Source organism: Girardinichthys multiradiatus, chromosome 8 (assembly GCF_021462225.1).
Source record: "Girardinichthys multiradiatus isolate DD_20200921_A chromosome 8, DD_fGirMul_XY1, whole genome shotgun sequence".
In the NCBI taxonomy this organism is placed as follows: domain Eukaryota; kingdom Metazoa; phylum Chordata; class Actinopteri; order Cyprinodontiformes; family Goodeidae; genus Girardinichthys; species Girardinichthys multiradiatus.
In genome coordinates, this window is record NC_061801.1 from 35736692 (window position 1) to 35759188 (window position 22497).

At 39.6% G+C, this 22497-nt stretch overlaps 1 protein-coding gene across 2 annotated transcripts in view; it reads right to left on the reverse strand.

Moving 5' to 3' along the window:
• The window catches only part of lrrtm4l1 (leucine rich repeat transmembrane neuronal 4 like 1), a 102807-nt gene that overhangs the window by 34336 nt on the left and 45974 nt on the right, over positions 1–22497 (reverse strand). The window contains exon 2 of one of the 2 annotated variants that reach the window (XR_007039306.1): positions 15479–17174. Coding sequence is in view for 1 of the 2 variants with exons in the window: in XM_047372622.1 (XP_047228578.1) it covers positions 15544–17174 (1631 nt within the window). In the remaining variant the exon portion in view is untranslated. The remainder of the gene's footprint in view (positions 1–15478; positions 17175–22497) is intronic. The other variant, XM_047372622.1, reaches the window with a different exon arrangement.

Sequence of the window (22497 nt, forward strand, 5' to 3'; positions counted from 1 at the left end):
GGTTCAAGGCAAAGCTTATTCATTTGTTAGAAAGCCAAATCCCGACCTAAATCAGACTGAGAGTCTGTGGCAAGACTTGAAAATTAACATTCAAAGATGCTCTCGATCCAGTCTCACTAAAGTCAATATTTATTTTTTTTCTTTTTGGATTTTTAATGGAACATACCAGACCAATCTTTTCTCAAGTTTAATATTTTTTACTGTATATAAAATAATATCCAACAATAATGATGATACATGACAAATGTAAAGTATCCTTTAAAATTAAACAGATTTTACAGTTAAAAAAGGATGTAAGCTAAAGCAGCAGCTTATAAATGCCTAACTTCCTTACAAATTGGCCTTAACAGCATATGGCATGTAATACAATACCAAATCTAATATTTTTGTAGAGTGTGTAATAATTTAAATCTATAAAAACCTGCTATTTAATAAAATATCAATGAAGCTCAAATGAAGTGTTTTCCAATGTCAAAACATGATCAATGAGTCTTTTCCATTCTGTGTCATGTTTACAATAATAACCTAAAGATCTTGTTGTAGAGTGCGAACAGTAGGGAGGTTTGCTGCTCAGTTTAATTGTATTGTCACGACAAAGTGAGTTATTTGTTGCAACATCCTCTACATTTTTCAGTACATGAATGTACATGAGCTTTGAAGTTATTAAAACTGTGGCAGAATGAGGTATTTCTGTCGTTTTTCAGAGCGAACAAGTGAAGGTGGGTGGGTAGATGCCACTGTTATCTGAGGGTAAAGTATACAGCGGCTGCCAAAGCCTGGAGCAAGACGAACAACGAAGGAAGGGGGGCAAGTAGGAGATTAGAAAATTCAATTTAGGGCAAAAGAGGGGGTGGATCTTTTATATAAGGTGCCACTGAGATGTTTTTCCCCACACACACACACACACTCTTGTTTTGCTATATGTAGTGAGGACCATCTGTTGACTCCCATTGACTTCCATTGATTTTCAGTCATTTTCAACCCTTTCTATGCCCTAACCCTGACAATAACCCTAAACCTAACTATTACCAGTGTATGCCTAACCTTAACCTAAACTCAATTCACACCTTAGTCCTAAACCTAACCATTAGCAAAATAGGTCGTGAAGACCAGCAAAAGAAATCGGGAAAATGGTTCTCACTGTGATGCCAAGACAGGAACACACACACACACACACACACGCACCAATGTTTTCAAAAGTCTGTCATAAAATCTTCTCTCCCTGTTTTTGGTCGTGTTATCTAGTAACATGGAGGATCCCTGTTTGTCTTAGCTGCAGGGCCAAAGCAAGCTATGGATGCAGCTAATAATACGCAACTCACCGAGGTTTGGGTTGAGTATGTATGACTGTATTTTGGTGTGGGAGACAGGGAGGAGTGCCTGGGGCAGACAAAAAAGCTATCTTACAACTTTTCAGTACATGCATCATCATCCCGCACACCCTCGGTGGGATGCCGTTTGGAGAATGACCCAGCAGTCGAGGGAAGATGGCATGAAATTGGCCCTCTGAGAAAGGTTGTGCTGTGGAAACAGAGGCAGCTCTCACTCAGGGTTTTTGCTGGCTCTGTGGTCTGTTCGATTGGCTGTTCTAACCTTTCACACTTTTAAATCAAACGGGTAAAGATTTGTTTTTTTAGCCTGAAAATAACAGCCACATCTGAATCAGAATATAATGTATTCATAATGAGCTACAACAATATTTAATTTCCCTTTGGGATTAGTAAAGTATTTTTGAATTGAATTTGAATTGAATATCATCGAAATTTTAAATTTCGGTGATTCAAATTATGTTTTATGTTAAAGTACAGGTCCTTCTCAAAAAATTAGCATATTGGGATAAAGTTCATTATTTTCTATAATGTAATGATGAAAATTTAACATTCATATATTTTAGATTCATTGCACACTAACTGAAATATTTCAGGTCTTTTATTGTCTTAATACGGATGATTGTGGCATACAGCTCATGAAAACCCAAAATTCCTATCTCACACAGAGTGGTATAACACTATATCATATCGGATTATTGCATTAGGTAATTTAAATGATGTAAAAAGGATTTTAAATTAAGACATTTTGTCATGGCTGGGTTGCGTCTTACCGAGGGGAACAACTCCCTACTTTCTGAGGGGTATGCAGACACATTACTGGTGATCATTGCTCATACTCGAACTAAGGTATGTTTTGATGAGCTTATAAAAGGATGTCTCGGCAGATGCAACTGTAAGAGGAAGGGTCAGGAATACTCTAAGGCCTACTGTCAAATTTGGGAACACCAAATCAAGATTCTCCTGTTTGAGGAAATATAATGTCTCAAGAGCCTTGTGAACCTCCAGTAGATGGCCTGCTGGGTATATTTCTTAAATGATATCTCTGGAAACATCACAGGTAGTCAGGGCATATGTGGTAACTGATTCCTCCAGCTCAGCTTTTGTCATGTGCTCCATTTTAGTGATGAATTTAAATTTCACAAGCTGAAGATGAACAAACCTGTAGGCCACTCTTGCAGGACTGTGTCGACAATGACATTAAAAGTCAGGCACCTGAAGTGGCTTTCGGGTTACTTTTAATTATTACCAGTTCTGGAATTGTCATCTTGGAACCTCTTTTGCTTTCTAAAACGTCTCTCTTTGAATTCTGGAGAAGCATCCATTTCAATGGCTATCCTGCATGCATTGTCAAGTGACTTCTGAAAGCCTTCTTCTCTATTGTTGAGCTTAAACTCTTTCAGAGAATCGATGAATCTATTGAGACACCTGCTGCTTGTAGCGCTTTGCTTGCAAAGAAGATCTCTGACAGTAAGTCATACCAAACTAAAAGGTACACAGGAACTCCATACTTACAATCTCGTCTGATAATAACTTTGCCACTGAGACAATTGTGCTGTCTCCTGCCACTTCTTAAGCCTTTCCAGCATATCTAGAATACCTTCAACTGGAAATGTACTGTACAGCTTTGGCAGAGTCTAGCTTTGCTTCCCACCTAGTATCACTCAGAGGCTTCAGTGTGATGTAAACAAATTCTTTGACAATATCCCACCTCTTCACAGAAGATGAAAATGTGGTGTGCAATCTTTGAAGAGTGCCAAAAAAGGTAAGACTCTGTTGGATGAGGCTGCATCACATAATAAAAGGTTCAGGTTGTGGCTACAGCAGGGGATGAACGTAGCCTCTGGACATCTCTGTTGTATCAAAGCTTGGACACCCTGTTTATTCACTTCACTTTTATTAACTTTGCCCTCTAGAATTAGCAGACTCCAAACCCAGACTATCCACCCCCCTTGTCAGTGTATCTGTGAGGCCTTACCCAGATGTGTCCTTCACAGCAGTGAACCCCACAAAAGACTCAGTAATAGTACCCTTCTTCTTTTCATCTGTATGAATATACTGTATAATAACTAAGGCCTGCTCTTGCATTGAAATATCGGGTGTGCAGTCCAATTTCACTGCAAAGTACTCGGAGGCTTTTTTTTTTTTTTACCAAAATCTTATTCTGATATTGAATATAACTACTTCATTTTGAGTGCACCAAGATAGATATCCAGCCTTTTGGTTTGAGGCAGCCTTTCTAAGATGCTCTGCCAGTGTGACATCATTGAGCTATGAGCTCAAGGATACCCAGGAAATTTCCATTTTTAGGATTTCCTAACTGTGCATTTTTTCCCCTCAGTGGCAAGTTTCTTTCTGCAAGGAAGAGTATGCAGTCAATCACTTGAGTCAACACACTTATCCAGTTTGCCTTTTCAGCGGGCATGGCTCTCTGCAATTGGCTATCAATAGTTTTACCTAGGCATAAGCGGGATGCCAATTCTCTCCACATAAGATAAGCATTTATGTGACTACCACTGGTTTCATGGTGCTTTAGGGTTTTTGAAAGACACTGCCCACCACTAGGTTTGTGTCAGCAACTCTAGCTTCACCGAACAGCTTACAAGCAAAACAATAGATTCGCTTCGCGCTTTTGGAGTACAGACAGGAGGAGGGGAGGTGAGGGAGCAGAGGAGCACATAATCAGACACATACCTCTGTTATTGATCATATCATTTACACATGCACAAAGAGCTGTTAAATACATAAAATGCTAACTAGAAATAGATTTCCCAACATTGCTTTGGAGCCCCCTCTAGCGCAGCGACCCAATGCGCCCTACATTATGCATATCCACTTTTTACGCAATCATGGAATAGACTGCTGACTTGACAGTTCTCCAGCAGACAGTCACTAAAAGGAGGGTAAAACTTAAGCCTAATTGCAAAAGTAGCTGGCTGTTCAGATTGTTGTGTCCAAGAGTTTGAAAGGAAAGTTTAGGGGAAGGAAAAAGTGTGGCAGAAATGGGTGCATGTCTCCCTGTGCATGCATGGGTTCGTTCCAGGAATTGGTCTCTCTAAATTGCCCTTACTGTGTGTCCCTGTGCTGCTCTGTAATAGATGGGCAACCTGTCCATGGTGTACCTCACCTTTTGCCCAATGACTGCCGTTTATGGGTACCAGCCTCCCTATGACCTTGCATGTAAAAGTGGATACAGGGGATAAATGGATGGATTTGGCACCTGTCCATAGTGCCAAGGATAAAAAATACAATGCCTCCCACACCCCTGTTAGAATTCAACTGTTTTCTACCTTTAGCATCACATTTAAAAAGTGCATGCCTTTAAACTAATACTTTTTGATTTATTCTTAGCATAAAGCCTTTTTTTTGTCTGTCATTGTCCTTGGTAATATTTGCCCATGCTGTCTTCCAAAAGTTCTTGAAATGTATCATATTGTGAGGACATCTCTTATCACTCAGGTGCCCCACATATTGTCTTTTAGATTAAGTTCTTGGACTCAATGAGATAATTTGATCCTTTGTGACCACTCTGCAGATTGCAGCTTTAGCTCGTTAATGAAAATGAGTATGTATCAGAATTAAAAACTACTAAGGAAATTCACTTTTCAATGATATCATAATGTATTGAGACACACCTGTATATTTTCTCTCATTTTCTTCCTCTAAAAATTAAAAGCAGTGCAGGATCTCACTCAATATTACCTGTAAAACAGTTCCTAGTTTAAAACCTACATTTTATTCCCACTAAATGGTTTCTACTGACCCTAAAACTACTTTAATTAATCGATCTTTTAAAACTCTATCTTACGTAAATCACAGAATGTAGATTGTTAATAATTTATGACCACAGAGGATTTCACAATCCACATGCCTTCCAAGAGAGACTGAGGTGAAAAAAATGAGAAAGAGAGCAAATTAAATAACCAAAACCTGGACTGTGTGGTTCTTGGTGAGGCATATTGTGTTTTCTTTTTCTCATGAGTACGGTTTACTGCGCTTAATCCCCTGATGAGTTAGTCGGGAGCAGGAGCAGAAAATGAAAGTCTACCACTAAATGGTTTTTGGAGCAACGCCTGTCAAGTGGAACAGGACTGAAGGGAAAATTAGCCATGGGCTCATGCGAAGGAAGCACATGCAGCTCACTGTGTGACATTTTTTTTTTATTTGCAAAATTGTTTGGGGAAAAGGGCTTGGGTTTGGTTGCAGTTTAATGTCTTCCAGTTGTAATGGGAGAATTTAAGGAATTGCCAAATAGGCACAGTAATCTGCTAATACTAATTTTCCTTTTTTATCTCATAAGAAACAATCAGTAATTACTTGATGATGACTAACAGAAAAGTCCAATTAATGAGACGTCTTTTCCTGCTCTCGGTGGAGGTGGACGCTTTTTCTCTGTCTCCGGCACCCCTCCCATATCTACCCTGCTTCAGCTCTGTGTCTTGTCTTTTTTTTTTTGGAGCCTCTTTTTGCACATCTCCCAAATTCTTCCAAAATATGGATTTGGTCAGCTGGTCTCTCAATGCAATTGATCAAATTTTCTCGACGAGAAGACAGGGGTCTGGAGAGCCCACTTGCCCGGACGGGACATTTTTCTCCGGATACATGATGGACTCCTGGCAGAAGTGGAGGATTGTGTGTCTGTCGATAATGTCAGTCGAGGATGTGGAAGATGTGTATATAATTGAATGTTTGATATCAGGATTTCTGCAATTTGGAGTCAGCGGTTACCTGGCATATCGAGAAATTCGGAGAATGTCAGCAGCTGTTCTGGCCATTGTAAGGCTGCCTGGCATGTATGATGGGATCTTCAGAGCGATCAACACTCAGACTGAGATGTTACGTGAGCTGAATCGCAGACTGGATGTGATCCTTACACAGGATCGCAGGCAGGTTGAGGTTCCTGGACTCAGGGGTAAAATGGGATAAATCTTGGAGAGAGTGTTTCGCTCGGATCTGGCAGAAAGACCAGGAATTTGGCTGTTTGGATTCGCCTTTGAGCAGCACCAGCGAGACTCTCAAGGCTGACGGAAAATTAAGAGTCAGCCTAACCCAAATTTTGTTTTTCTGAATCTGGTTCCCCTGCATGTGCTTGATGGCTGGCTATCTTCAACGTCTCCTGGAAGTTATGTAAACATGACGCTCTGCTCCCTCTGCCCCCTCCCTTCCCTGAGGACATCTGTGGACCTGCTAATAACTTTGTGGCCGGTTGATGAACATTCCAACGTACCATCAAGGACAATGGCCTCTGTGACAGTGCTTCATGGACTTACTTGCACACACTCACTCGCACACACACACACATGCTCAAGATAAACATATGCACCCCTCACACCACCTTCACCGTTCCCGGCATGATGTTGTTTTGTCAACTTGTTGCTTCTTTGTGCTGAGGTTTTTTTGCAATCTCAAACTGTATCCTGCTATGGATAAAGTGTGAAATATGATTTTTTTTCCCTCTACTTACCTAATGTGGCCTCTTTTCTCATCTAGCAAGGGCAGCGTCTGTGAGTGGGCAGCAAAGCCTCGGTGACCCGTCCCCCCCTTGTCTTGTGTCATGATGTATGTTTGGATGGTTTGTACTGGAATTCTATTTTCCTCTCGGGGATCAATAAGGTATCTTTGAATTTGAATTGAATTGAACGTGTCAGAACAGAGTGACACAGCATCGCTCTTCCCCTCTTGTCGCTACATGTACATGTCAACATACATATACAGGTATTAAACATATTTGTCATTAAGCCCACATTTCTGGCTAGTCTTAGATAATTGAGTTACTGAAACAAATAAACTCTTCAATAATATTTAACTTTAGTGAATATGACTTCTATCTTTATCTGTTACTTTGACCCAATTAATAAAACTGATGCAGTCCTGGTCAGAGTTTTACAATCAAGACCACTACTGTCATTAATTGGGGAAACGTAGAGGATCAAATTCATACTTATACCCACACTAATATTAGGATAATTGTCTCTTATCAAGTTGCACCTTAACCACTTAGATGTTCTAGCCATCACCAAGACTCTGGTTCAGTTCTGGAGGAAGGTTTGACTACTCTTGGTAGAATTGGTCGAGTTACTTTAAATTGGTTTGTTTCCAGGTGTCCATTGGAAACAAAACTGGGGTTCTCAAGAGTTACGATCAGGGCTTTCAGGAGGTCATTCGGGAAGCTAAATATAAGGTGCTCATAACCATTTGTGTTTGGGATCATTGTCCTGTTGGGACACCCAGTTGTGTTCAAGGTCAAACAATCTGACCAAACCATCTCCTTCAGATAAAAGGAAGGTGGTTATGATGTTTAGGACTAACTCAAGAAACCACAAACCATCAAGCACACTGGTAGCATCATCATGCTGTGAGACTAAAAGTAAGTGGAATAAAGATGACGATCTCCAAGTTCCTCCAACTCTCTTCAAACCAACAGCTAGACGATCAAAACCTGGATTCCAAACACACATTAAAACTTGCCTTGGAACGGATAAAGCAAGCTAACGGCAAAGTTTCTGACCTGAACCTCAAAATCAAAAGGACCTTTTATTCTATTCATGATATGAATCGGAGATAAGTTAGGATTTTGGTCACGTCAGTTACCTGTCAGTAAAGCGGCACATATCTGGATTTGTGAGGGGTGTTCCCCCTGCCCTGAAAATCTTTTAGTAATGAAGTGGAAGTGAACGGTGAACTGTTTCTCCCTGTGCTCTGACACAGTTCTGCGTCAGTCTTTTTCAGAACCTCTCAGATGTCTTTCCACAGCAGGGGAAATATGTTCTGCTGGCTTTTGTTCCCCCACATTGCCATCCACAGGGATTGATGGTGCTGCACTGAGCCGTAATGAAAAGCCACAAAGCCAGCTGTGCAAACCTGCAAAATGGCACTTTCATCAAACTAAACAAGGCTGGCGCCAGCTTCTCAATTATTTAAGGCTTGAAATAAGCAACGGCATGGAACCCTTTTGAATCAATAAATTTGACACCCATCAGTGATGTTAAAAAGGCGAGAATGTTATTGATGAGATTTGGCTTATGGTTATGTTGCAAGAAACAATACTTCCAACACTGATTGCTACTGACTGTCAGAACCCTCCATTTTTCCCCTGACAAACTGCAATCAAACTGCATAAGCCTGAGTAACACATAAGGCATATCGGACATTCCTGATGCATATCTGCTGTGTTCCGTGGTCTTCATAATGCTGTTTCTTTTCTAAAGTTCTCTAACAAACCTCTGAGGCCTTCACAGAACACCTGGATTTATCCTGAGATTAAACCACACACAGCTTGACTCTGTTTACTAATTAGGGAGACTTCTGAAGATCACTAGTTGCACTAGATTATTTTCTTTAGGAGTGTTCCAATTACAATGGGTGGAATTTAAATCCAAGCTGAACCTTTTGGATTACAAAATTGATTTACAAAAAATGTGTCATATTTCTTACACATCACCATAATGCAACATTTTTGTGTTGGACAGTCACATAGAAGCCAAAGTAACTGTACATGCATCATGTTGCAAGCTTTTTAAGGCACACAGTAATAAAGTATGAGAATAAAACTGGATTTTCAAATGTAAGTTGAAGGCAGGTCCTGCTAGAGAGATATAAATTGAAGTTTAACTGTAGTACATTTTCGGTGAAAACCCTCTGATTGAATATATAAACATAAACCATCCTAATTGGCTTCAAAACTAACCTCAGTTTTATCCTGTAGCTGCCCTGGACGATACCTTGAAAACACTCCTTCATTTAGAAAGCACCTTGAAGATGCAGGCACTGATTGCTTGATTAGCTGCTCCTTTGTGAATCTTTTTACTCACAGACTGAAGCAGAAATTGGGGGTTTTATTGCAAAAATCTTTTAGAGAGGCAGGGTAAGACACTCTTAAGAAACAAATCTTGTCTCATAATGTTTATCTTTATCACTGTGTTTTTTAAATGTTTATACATTATTAATTTTATGATTTTGCTCCATGCAACAGCAAATCCACCTTATAATGGCTGGATGCTTCAAGAGATTAAAATAGCTGCATTTTAACAGTCTCACAGTCTGAAAACAGTGCATAAGGACAGTTATGGTTGAGGAATGATTTGGTTCACCCACATTTTATGCACAATTTCCAAAGCTTTAAGCTGGACTATTTCCACATATCCTTATAGAATGTGTCTAAACTTTGAAACAAATTTATATAAAGAAGGTAGTGAGGTAGATTTTAAGTAATTCTCTTACGCATTATGTATGACACAGATTTTATTAAACTTAGATGAGGAAAGCTGCTTCATTTAATCCATATATAAATGTAAGCATGTGTTCATTTCTTTTTCTTATTCTAGCTTGTTTTACGTAGTAAAAACCTCATATAAACATGAAGATTACATTTATATTCACAAGATTTAGAGCACAGTTCTTTTACATTTTCTGACATGACATTTTAAATAAATATTCAAGGTTTTGCAGTAAACACATCAAATTATAAAGGAACTGCATAAACTTGCATCAGGAACTTCTGTTTCCACATAAATGGTTCACAGTTAAACATACTGATTGATAATGGAAAAGTGGTTGGAATTTGTTTGATACTGTACTAATTTGGTTCAAATCTAACTTTGTATATCAGGATTCATAAATCTTAGCGAACCAAAAATTATATGTGAGATTCCTCAAGGCTGTATTCTTGGACTTCTTTCATGTATTATCTAATGTAAATTCTATGAAGGCTTAAAGCTCAAAACACATGAAAAACTAGTCCATGGTTCTATTTGCATCAGCATTACTGTAGAAGTCTCTTTATAAGTGTCAGAAAGACAACAAAAAAATCTATCTGCTGCTGCCAGAGTCCTGACCAAAACCAGGAAAATAAATTATGTTACACCCATAATTAAATCATGGAACTCTCTCTATTTTTTTGGTAAAGGAGAAATTTAGCATTGTTGTTACTGGTCATTAAATGGTTTTGGGTCTATCAGAGGTAATGTTTTCACTAGAAATAAACAGTAGGCAGTGTGTTGTTTTGTTTTGTTGGAGTTTTCACACCAGACTAATCTGGGGGACTTTTATTTGACTGGGTGAGGAATGCAGAAAGTTTTCACATCATCATTTGGTTTGGTTTACTTTCACACTGTACATAGGAAAGTGGACCAAACTGTGTGTAATATAATCCCAGCATAAATGCAGCTGTTTGGTGAAGTTCTTCAGAGGTTTGTTAGAGAACATTTGTAAAGAACCAGCAGTTTTTGGTTATAAAATATCAAACCTTGAGCATCTCACAGAGCTCTGGTCAATCTATTATCTGAAAATAGACCATGGTGGTCCACCTAAGCTCCCAGGCTGTGCTTAGAGTGCATTAATCAAAGAAGTATCCAAGAAGCCAATGGCAGCTCTGAATGGGCTGCGGAGATCCACAGTTCAGGTTAGAGAATCTGTTGACAGGATAACTCTTAGTAGCACAGTCCACAATCTGGCTGTTACTGAAGAGTGGCTGAAGAAAGCCATCGCCCCAGAGCATGCTGTATGAAGTTTCATATGTAGTTTGCCTCAAGCCAAGTAGGTGGCGCAGCAAACATTTGGAAGAAGATGCTCTGGTCACACAAGAGCGAAATGAGCGAATCAGCGATCTTGAAATTGAGCTTCCCCTCCTTGAAAGACCAGCATCCGCCACTGCATTAAACTAATACTGTACATCACACCATCATGCTGTGGTGGATGTTTGTCTTCAGTATGGACGAGGAACCAGGTGAGAGTTGATGGAAAGATGGATGGAGCCACATTCACAGCAACCGTTGAAGAAAATAGTTTGGGGCTACAAAAGAATTGAGACTGGGGGTGGAGGTTCAGCTTCTGGCAAGACAACAACCCTAAACATACAGCCAGAGTTAGAAAGGACTGGGTTAACATCAAAGCATATTCATTTGTTAGAATGGCTCAGTCAAAGTTTAGACCTACAGTAAACTCAACTAAGAATCTGTGGAAAGGCTTGGAAAGGTTTTAGTGGAGTTGAATACAAAAACACACAACACCTTTTAAATTTGTTGTTGCATAAAAGAATGAAATCCATGTGCCCTTTCCTCTTTACATGTATGCGCTAATTTATGTTTTAGATACAGTTCCAATAAAATACACTGAATCTGTGGTTGTAACATTAAAAACAGCAAAGCCAAAATTCAAGAGAAGTTTCTTCTGCACATTTACATGCATATATTTTTATTTTTGCTTGACTGTTGACAGACGCCTTTATTTTAAGCACCACTGCACTTTCAAATGCTCATTCAGCTTTGTAATGAGAGGTTTATGTACTGAAGCCTCACTTTAATATTCGTCTGTATGTGAGTGTCATACTGTTCTTGTGGACACAATCTGATCATGTGCAGAGCATTCTTTTTAAGCCATGTGCTTTGTTGCTTTTCCTTACATACCATGGATTCGTCTTCATAGCCTTAGTCAGACATTTGTGAAAACATGTACTGAGGACATTTATGCAAACATTTATTCTGGAGATTTACACATAGTCTGACAAGGTAACATCTTCCTCTGCGCCTGTCTGGTGTATTACAATGGTGTATTCTCTACAGAACTCAAAGTCCATAAAAACTTTTCGCAGTAAAATCCCATTTAAATTCTACAACAAAAAGATATAAAAAACTGTACTTACAAAAAATGCTCTTAACATTTGACGATGTTTGTATTGTAAATATACCACTGGTTCATTAACTTACTGCAAATGCTTGTAGAGCATAGTCTGACTCTGTTGCTCCCGAATTTGACGCTAAAAAGCTGCTTTTTACTGGAACTGTTTTCTTTCTGCACAGTTCTGCAGAAATTATTTTCAAATTCACATTGAAAGGCAGTATAAGTTGACACAAATCTTAGACATATGCAATCCAGGGGAAAAGGTAACACATTCACCATAAGCATGAGCATATTTTATTTTGGGCCTTTTATGATGAATGTTAACTATTCGTTTTTCCAGAAAGGAATGTTAATACAATGAACAACTTAAAATAATTTCAAAAACAAGAATTGGGTGCCAAGTTTGAATTTAGCCTTGATTTTCTCTAAATTCAATACATGGGCAAAATTTTACAAACAATACAAACTTGAATATTTGGATAAAAATCAGCAAATTGCAGAGAAATTACAAATGTTTTGTAGCTACTAACGTCCTTCTGGCATAATTCTGTCAGCATGTCTGACCACTCTTCTCAGAAGAATGCTTGGTTTCCTTGCAAAGACCCGGCATGTAGGCTCATTTTAGACATTTTCAATATTTTTTTAAGTTGGGGCTATTCAAGAAGCCTATTTTTGGCCTCTTTTATCCATTCTAAATCATTTTGGGTTTGTTTTTGAGATGGTTGTCCTGTTGAAACACCCAACTGTGCCCAAGTTTAAACCAGCTAGTTTTGTATTTGAGGTGAAGTTGGAGAACTGCGGGACAGTTCTCTATCTTTATTCTGTTCCTTTGTGCAATGTACCAGTGTCACAGGAAAGTGAAACAGCCCCTCAGGATTATGCGGCCACCACCATGCTTGATTCCCGTCACTGCAGCAAAATAACTCAGTCTTTGTCTGGGTTGACTATAAAACATTGCTCCAGAAAGCATTTGCTTTGTTCATGTTTAAAGGTGTCATTTTTATACGGTTGGGTTTAGGAAGGTTTAGGTGTAGGAAGTGTACATAAACTTTTCACCAGTGCTGTAAGATTGATGTTTAGTCTGCAGCGATCCAATTGCATGGCACATTTGATCCCAAAGGGTTTACAAGCAACTAAACTCTCTCACTAATTGAGGCAGGACAAAACAGATTTCATCCAATTTCCAGTTTACAACTTAATGATTCATCTTTTTAGAACCTGTTGAGCATGTTTACCGTAACGTGGAAAGGGTGAATTGGCCCTGGACAATAGCCAGAGTTTGGAAGAACATCAGTGACACACAAGTCCACACATCGTCTTCAAGGTAAGCAATACAGCACAAAAACCAAACAAAAAACATGCTCATGTGGAGTAGGGTCTAAACATTAGTCAGTGTCCAATTATTCACAGCAATTTAAATCCAGAAGAGAATGGAGCACTTGTATTTCTTAAGGCTATCTTTTGAAATTAAAATATACATGACAAATTGTAATTGTGCTCGTTCAGTTAAGCCCTAAAATATTCATACCCCTAGCAGGTTTAGGTTTCATTTTACGAGCATGTTTCTTCTAAATGGCAATAATATTAACATTTTGAAGTGGCCCACCCACATTCCTGACTTGAATCTCACAGAGAGTATGTGGAGGGAGATAAAGATTAGGGTGATGGCAAAGAGGCCTTCCAACCTCAAAGACTCGGAGCTCATCAGCAAACAGAAATTGTCCAAATACCAGTGGAAACATGCAAAAAGCTGGTCAACATTTAAAAAAAGGTATGATTGTTGTAATGCAAATAAAGACTTTTCCATTGATAATTGAGCAAAAGATAAATAATGTTAACAAAATGTAAATAAAAAGATTAATTACGGTTTTCAAAGTTATAGTTATTAGAAAAATAACTTTAATTAAAAAGAAATCTATATCTGCAAGGGGTATGAATGACTTTGATCTTAACTGTATTTATAGGTTGTATTTTCAACAAAAATGTTGATTTCAGTAAATTTCAAAAAGTTTAATCAAACAGAGTGATATATTTCAAGCATTTATGGCTTACAGCTAAAGAAACCCCCAAATTATATTTCAGTTCAGAGGAAAGAACAAACATAAGATCAATAAAAATGTTTTTGGCAACGAAATGTTATGTAGTGGACATATTGTGGCTTGTTTAATAATAGAGAAGACTACTGTGTAAAGGCGACTGTATAAAGAGCATTGTGTGCAAGCATATTAATAGAGTGAAAAGAAAAAGTGTGGTAGAAAACCATGCACAAGCAACTCCAGCCTTGGGAGGATTCGGAAGCAAGGCCTATACATGAGGCTGGGGTGAGATTTACAAGGCAAGCACTGTGGATGGAGTCAGACCTTCAAGAGCCTTCACAGGAGATATACCCAAGAGATGGTATACAACTTTCATATTCCTTTTGGTAACCCGATACTAACCCGTAGACATCAGAAACGTCTTACATGGGCTAAAGAGAAAAGGGCCAGGACTGGTGCTCAGATTTCAAAAAGAGTTGCCTTTCCTTTTCCAGCGGAAATTAGCCATGTTATGGTTTACACATTCACCAGGAGACTGTTGACTTGACAGTTGTTCCACACTGACACCCTCCACAAAGAGGGTAAACCACAAAAGGTCATTGTTCAAGAAGCTACCTGTTCACAGAGTGCTGTATCCAAGCATGTTAATGGAATGTTTGCTGGAAGGTAAAAGTTTGGCAGAAAAGCCTGCTCAGGAAACAGGGCGGTAATTATTTGGGGAGCCAAAGTCACTGCCAAAACGTCAGAGCACATTCTGCTTCCCTTTGCTGAAAAGCTTTATGGAGATGCTGATTTAGTTTTCTAGCAGGACTTGGCAGCTGCCACTGCCAAAGGTATCAATACCTGCTTTAATGACGATGCTATTATTGTGTTTAACAGGCCATAAAACAATCCTGACCTAAACCCTTTTAGAAATACTATTGATGCAGTAATTGAAGCAAATAGGATCAGTGTACTGAGTGAGAATAGTACATATATTTTTCATATTAAGACAAATGGTGATGGCTATAGCTGTTGCCTGTAGTTTTTTTTTTATAATGCCTTTTCCTTCAACCCAACTTTCAGTTGATAAGTATAAAACATCTTGTGCATAGCCAACCACTTTCACAGTGAGCTTTCGTGGCATATCGTCCATGTGGAGTCTCAGTGACTGTGTGCTGATCAAGTCAGCACACTTCCCGACGACTGCATAAGCCAAAACATTTATGTATTAAACCATTTTTTTAATTTTCTGGGAAAGAGAATTTTGGGTTTTTATTAGCCTGGCCATAATCATTAAAACTAAAAGAAATGAATGGTTAAAATACATCACTCTGTGTGACTTTTCCTTTCAGAAATGGTTTAGATTTTCTTACTACTTATAATTTACCAGTATAAGGTGGAATAATTGGAGACATCCAACATCTGAGGTTAGGACTTTAAGTGAGGACTTTAAGTGGTGTTAAAGTGCAATTTCAAGGGTATCTTTTTACAGGGCATACTTTTTAAAGTATTTACCTCTCTGTTGAGCCTTGTGTTTTGATTTAGAGTTTTATTTTTTAGGCTGATGCCATGGGTCATACCTCACACTCCCTGGAGCCAGAAATTGTGCAAGTGCAGGAACCAGTGCCATTGCCAAGCACCTCCAGTGCCTCTGATGTGGCAGCAGGGTTGTAGCTCATGTAATACTCTTGAAGTTGGGAGCTGAGATTTTGCTCTGGCTCTGGGCTCTTTTTGCGGCGTTTCCGTCCCACCATTGACCGCTGCTGCAGCAACCTTGTGGCGCCAGGGTAGCGCCGCCAGAGAACGTAGATAATGGTCAGGATTAGTGACATGGTGAAAAAGAGTGCTACACTACCCACCACCACTTTGTGAAGCGCCATGTGTTCCATTGCTGGGGGCGATATATGGGTGGGTCGAGTGTGAATCGCTGTGTTTCTAGTGTCTTTGCTCATGTGCCCTGGATAGGTTGGATGAGGAATTGGTCGAAGTCTGAATGGTGGGAGGGGGCCAAAAGTTCCGGTTGGTGCCGCAGTTGGTGAACCACTGGTGGGGGCAAATGTTGGTTCAGCAGTGGCATCAGAGATCATCTCTGGCATTGGTGATGGCGTTTCAGTCATAAAGTAATCATTTTCCTCACAAATACCATGGTTCCGTGTAACATCCATAATCTTTTCTCCCTGGAGGTGTTTGGGGTTGCTGCAGATCATGGTGGTATCTTTACTCCCTCGGAAATTTCTCAACCAAGCAACAAGAGGGCAAATGCCAGCTCCACAGTCCCATATGTTGCCAGCCAGGCTGATAGAGGTCAGTGAGATCCATGCCATCACAGCCTCTTGGGACACGTTGGACAATTTATTGGATTCCAGATTCAGCACTTGAAGGTTGGGCAAACAGTGAAAAACAGCTGGGTCCAATGTCTGAATTTCATTTCCAGAAAGATCCAGTTTTTGCAGTGTGTACCAAGTCCACGGAAGGCCCTGGTTGACCACTTTGATGCGATTCCACTGCAGATAGAGGGATCTCAAATTGGCTAAGCGTGGAAATAGAAAGAAGTTGATCCTTGAGAACTGGTTGTGCTCCAGATGCAACTCCATCAGCCTCTGCAATCCCAAGAAGGTGGTACGGGTAAGAGCCTTGATTCGATTGTAGCCCAGATCCAGAAATTCCAAGCTTCTACACTCTAAAAACGCTCGAATTGGAATGTTGGAGAGGCCATTTGACCGTAGGTGGAGGTTTTGTAATTTTCGTAAGCCATGGAATTGACCTGGCTGCAGTATTTCAAGTTTGTTGTAGGACAAGTCAAGGCTTCGGAGATTAGGGACGCCATGGAATGTTGAATTGTGTAGGGATATGATGCGGTTGGAGCTCAGTATTAGCTCTTTAAGCCTTCGGACTCCCTGGAATGCTCTACTGTCGACAACTGAAATCTGATTATGGTCCAGGTATATCCAAAGGAGCTGACCGAGGTGAGCAAACTGATAAGGTAGCAGGGTATGAAGTTCATTGTACCGCAGGGAGAGGCCCTGGCAGCCCACTGAAATGTTTTCTGGGACTTCTAAAAACCCAGAAGCGTCGCAGTGGATAGTTTTTCCCTCACAGCGGCAGTTATTGGGGCATGTGCGCTCACCAAAGCTGAATAACAAGGGAGCTCGCAAGAGGAGGAGCAGAGGAAAAAGAAAGCACGTCAGCCTTCCATCACACAGCAACGGACCTGTAAGGGAAAAAAAAAAAATGTAATTAGCAAAATAAGAAAATGGGAATAAATTGTTAACTTAGTCAAACAAAACGCAACAACAAATCTTGAAAGAAATGACAAAAAAGTTCAAATTTAAAATATCTAAACAAAAAATCTGATATGAAAATGCACAAAAAAATGTCTGGGGACAGAAAATATGGACCGTTTTTACTATTGATTTAGTCTTTAGGGTGATGGTCAAAAACCTAAAATCCAGTCTTAATTTATGACTAGTGAACACACCGCCCCTAAGCGCTAAGCGTTATGCTGACAAAAACATTATTTTGTGTTTATGAAAACCACATGCAGCAGGAAGCAGGCAAAAACTCTTTCAAGGCAGCAGGATAACATAAAAAACCAAGACAAGAAAGGAAGAAAACTGGGAAGAACACAGGACAGAACAGGAGAATCTGACAAGGACTGAATGAAACAGATGGGACATAAACAGTGATGATGACTACTGGGACAAGGAACAGGTGAGACTGATTAAAACTAAACTACACCAAACTTTACTAAATACCGCAGTAACAAGAAATGCAAAACTGAAAGTGACAATGCTAATATCTAAATGCTAATATAAGACACTATAGACAGTTTAAATAAAACTTCAATATTCATGTCTTGTTTGCTATGAAATATTTATGTCATCTTGTTTAACTGTAGAGCTATGTAACACAAAAGGCTCTCTCTCACACAGTGGGTGACATCGCCTGTGGTCCCATTATAAATAATTGATGATTTTCAAGACAGAAACTGCCCAGTGCTCATTTATAGTTGCAATAAAGTAACTGAACTAAACAGCTGTGGTAGAAAATGACAGCCTTTTCCTATCGAAAATACATTTGTACACACCTGGTACCTTTTTTTTTTCTTTGTGTATGTTAGAGATCTGTTTTAGTCTGTGAGGGAGACACTCCTTAATGCCCTGCTACATTTTCCTACTTCTCTACAGTTTTGCAATGCTTGCTGTTATTTCAGCTTTTAATTTTATGTTCTCTCAGTTATTCCTCTTCATAGAAGCTACATCTGGCATGGCAGTGTGTTTAGCCATGAACGGCCAGCAACTTAATGTTGTTCTTCTTCTATAGATGATACGTTTGGCCCAGTCTATCGGTGTTCAACACTGGCTCTCTTCTAGACATAGCCATTAGCTGAGCTTTTTCTGCGACTAACTGAATTTTATCCTGTAGACTTACAGGTCCTTCTCAAAATATTAGCATATTGTGATAAAGTTCATTATTTTCCATAATGTCATGATGAAAATTTAACATTCATATATTTTAGATTCATTGCACACTAACTGAAATATTTCAGGTCTTTTATTGTCTTAATACGGATGATTGTGGCATACAGCTCATGAAAACCCAAAATTCCTATCTCGCAAAATTAGCATATTTCATCCGACCAATAAAAAAAAAGTGTTTTTAATACAAAAAACGTCAACCTTCAAATAATCATGTACAGTTATGCACTCAATACTTGGTCGGGAATCCTTTGGCAGAAATGACTGCTTCAATGCGGCGTGGCATGGAGGCAATCAGCCTGTGGCACTGCTGAGGTCTTATGGAGGCCCAGGATGCTTCGATAGCGGCCTTTAGCTCATCCAGAGTGTTGGGTCTTGAGTCTCTCAACGTTCTCTTTACAATATCCCACAGATTCTCTATGGGGTTCAGGTCAGGAGAGTTGGCAGGCCAATTGAGCACAGTGATACCATGGTCAGTAAACCATTTACCAATGGTTTTGGCACTGTGAGCAGGTGCCAGGTCATGCTGAAAAATGACATCTTCATCTCCATAAAGCTTTTCAGCAGATGGAAGCATGAAGTGCTCCAAAATCTCCTGATAGCTAGCTGCATTGACCCTGCCCTTGATAAAACACAGTGGACCAACACCAGCAGCTGACACGGCACCCCAGACCATCACTGACTGTGGGTACTTGACACTGGACTTCTGGCATTTTGGCATTTCCTTCTCCCCAGTCTTCTTCCAGACTCTGGCACCTTGATTTCCGAATGACATGCAGAATTTGCTTTCATCCGCAAAAAGTACTTTGGACCACTGAGCAACAGTCCAGTGCTGCTTCTCTGTAGCCCAGGTCAGGCGCTTCTGCCGCTGTTTATGGTTCAAAAGTGGCTTGACCTGGGGAATGCGGCACATGTAGCCCATTTCCTGCACACGCCTGTGCACGGTGGCTCTGGATGTTTCTACTCCAGACTCAGTCCCCTGCTTCCGCAGGTCCCCCAAGGTCTGGTTTTTCTCTAAATGCTTCTGTACCATAACCTGAAGGATAGATTTCCAGTGTTGAGCTCATCAAAGTAATTATTTTATTTAAACCTTTTTTTCAAAGATCACTGAATTGAAAACAGTCTATTTTAAATTACCTGCAACGCTCTTCATAAATTCCTTGTTTTATCAGGTACACAGGTGAAATTTCAGAGTTGACGGTAAATCTCCCACCAATCTTTCTCGGACAGGAGTAATGTCTGTCCCAACTCCAATGCAGTAAATTGTGGAAGCGATTCCATGGTTGTGTTATTGGCTGCTAGTTACTTTATGATTTATTTCTTCTGTTCATGCAGGCATGATATAACATATTTCACACTGTTAAAACACTGTGTCTAAGTTTTCCTAACAGTGAAAAGGAACGATGTTGCAAACATGCCACAATGCAGCTATCACAGGTAAGAAGACAAATCCACTACTGCTTGGATAACAAAAACGCGACTATATGAATGTGGCTCTAGTGTATTAGGCTTTGGGTGGTCGATATGACTAGAAAACTGCTATATAAATTATATCCTTTTAAATTATGTCTTTTTAATCGTGATTAATTTGATTGTTAAAATGTTCGTCAACTAATTTAGTAATCAAATAATCGTTAACTGGAGTATACAGACAGTAACTTAGAGCAAAACTGCACCAAAAATATTTTGCATTTAGGATGAAAAACCTTCTTTGTCTGTAAATACAGTGCCTTGCGAAAGTATTTGCCCCCTTTGAACTTTTCAACCTTTTGCCACATTTCAGGCTTCAAACATAAAGATATAAAATTCAATTTTTTTGTGAAGAATCAACAAGTGGGACACAGTCGTGAAGTGGAATTAAATTTATTGGATGTGTCAAACTTTTTTAACAAATAAAAAACTGAAAAGTGGGGCGTGCAATATTATTCGGCCCCCTTGCGTTAATACTTTGTAGCGCCACCCTTTGCTGCAATTACAGCTGCAAGTCTCTTGGGATATGTTTCTATCAGTTTTGCACCTCGAGAGGCTGAAATTCTTGCCCATTCTTCCTTGCAAAACAGCTCGAGCTCAGTAAGGTTGGATGGAGAGCGTTTGTGAACAGCAGTCTTCAACTCTTTTCACAGATACTCGATTGGATTCAGGCCTGGACTTTAACTTGGCCATTCCAACACCTGGATACATTTATTTGTGAACCATTCCATTGTAGATTTGGCTTTATGTTTTGGATCATTGTCTTGTTGGAAGATAAATTTCCGTCCCAGTCTCAGGTCTCTTGCAGACTCCAACAGGTTTTCTTTCAGAATGGTCCTGTATTTGGCCCCATCCATCTTCCCATCAATTTTGACCATCTTCCCTGTCCCTGCTGACGAAAAGCAGGCCCAAACCATGATGCTGCCACCACCATGTTTGACAGTCGGGATGGTGTGTTCAGGGTGATGAGCTGTGTTGCTTTTACACCAAACATATTGTTTTGCATTGTGGCCAAACAGTTTGATTTTGGTTTCATCTGACCAGAGCACCTTCTTCCACATGTTTGGTGTGTTTCACAGGTGGCTTGTGGCAAACTTTAAACAAGACTTTTTATGGATACTCTTCCATAAAGGCCAGATTTGTACAGTGTACGACTGATTGTTGTCCTATGGACAGACTCTCCCACCTCAGCTGTAGATCTCTGCAGTTCATCCAGAGTGATCATGGGCCTCTTGGCTGCATCTCTGATCAGTCTTCTCCTTGTTCGAGATGAAAGTTTAGAGGGACGGCCAGGTGTTGGTAGATGTGCATTGGTCTGATACTCCTTTCATTTCAATATGATTGCTTGCACAGTGCTCCTTGGGATGCTTACAGCTTGGGAAATCTTTTTGTATCCAAATCCGGCTTTAAACGTCTCCACAACAGTATCTCGAACCTGCCTGGTGTGTTCCTTGGTCTTCATGATGCTCTCTGCGCTTTGAACAGAACCCTGAGACTATCACAGAACAGGCGCATTTATATGGAGACTTGATTACACACAGGTGGATTCTATTTATCATCATCAGTCATTTGGGACAACATTGGATCATTCAGAGATCCTCACTGAACTTCTGGAGTGAGTTTGCTGCACTGAAAGTAAAGGGGCCGAATAATATTGCATGCCCCACTTTTCAGTTTTTTATTTGTTAAAAAAGTTTGACACATCCAATAAATTTCATTCCACTTCACGATTGTGTCCCACTTGTTGTTGATTCTTCACAAAAAAATGTTATTTTATATGTTTATGTTTGAAGCTTGAAATGTGGCAAAAGGTTGAAAAGTTGAAGGGGAACAAATACTTTCGCAAGGCACTGTATGCTCTATCCAGAACTCCTCAATTTAGTTAGTTTTAGCCTCACCTGGTTCAAATTCTGTAAAAAAAAATCTCCTATTAAGCACATTTTATTGTCTGATTATTAATCTGTTAATCGAAAAAATAGCTACCAAGTCTCTAAAGTAGAAAGGCCACCTCGCCATTACCCTAATCTTTATGTATTAGTTGGGCCTCTGGCTGTGCCACTCTAAAACTTAAATATGACTTCCAGTAAAAAATGACTTAGTGAAATTAAAAGACTACTTTAAACCTAAATCTGCCAGGGGTATGAATAAAGATGGGTTTAACATCCAGGGCTGTACGGTGGAGCAGTTGGTAGTACTGTTGCCTCACAGCAAGAATGTCCTTGGTTTGAATCCCAACCTGGGGTCTTTCTTCATGGAGATAGATAACAGCTCCCCCACCACTCTGCACGAACAAGCGGGTATAGACAATGGATGGATGTGTACATCCGACTAATAGGAAATGGCAGTACTGGATATTGGGCTCCTGAGAACGAGATTTTTCAAGAGAATGTTTTTACACTTAAAAATAGATTTAAGAAATCCCAAATTTCACATTAAATCAGTGCATAATATTCCTGCCCAGGTCTGACTAGTCCATACATTTTTATACCTGTCTTGTTCTAAGGTGACCCTAATGCAAAAAAAAAAAAAAAACGTATTTTATTTTTTTGCGTTTAAAAAATATAAACATTCACAAGGTATAGCATA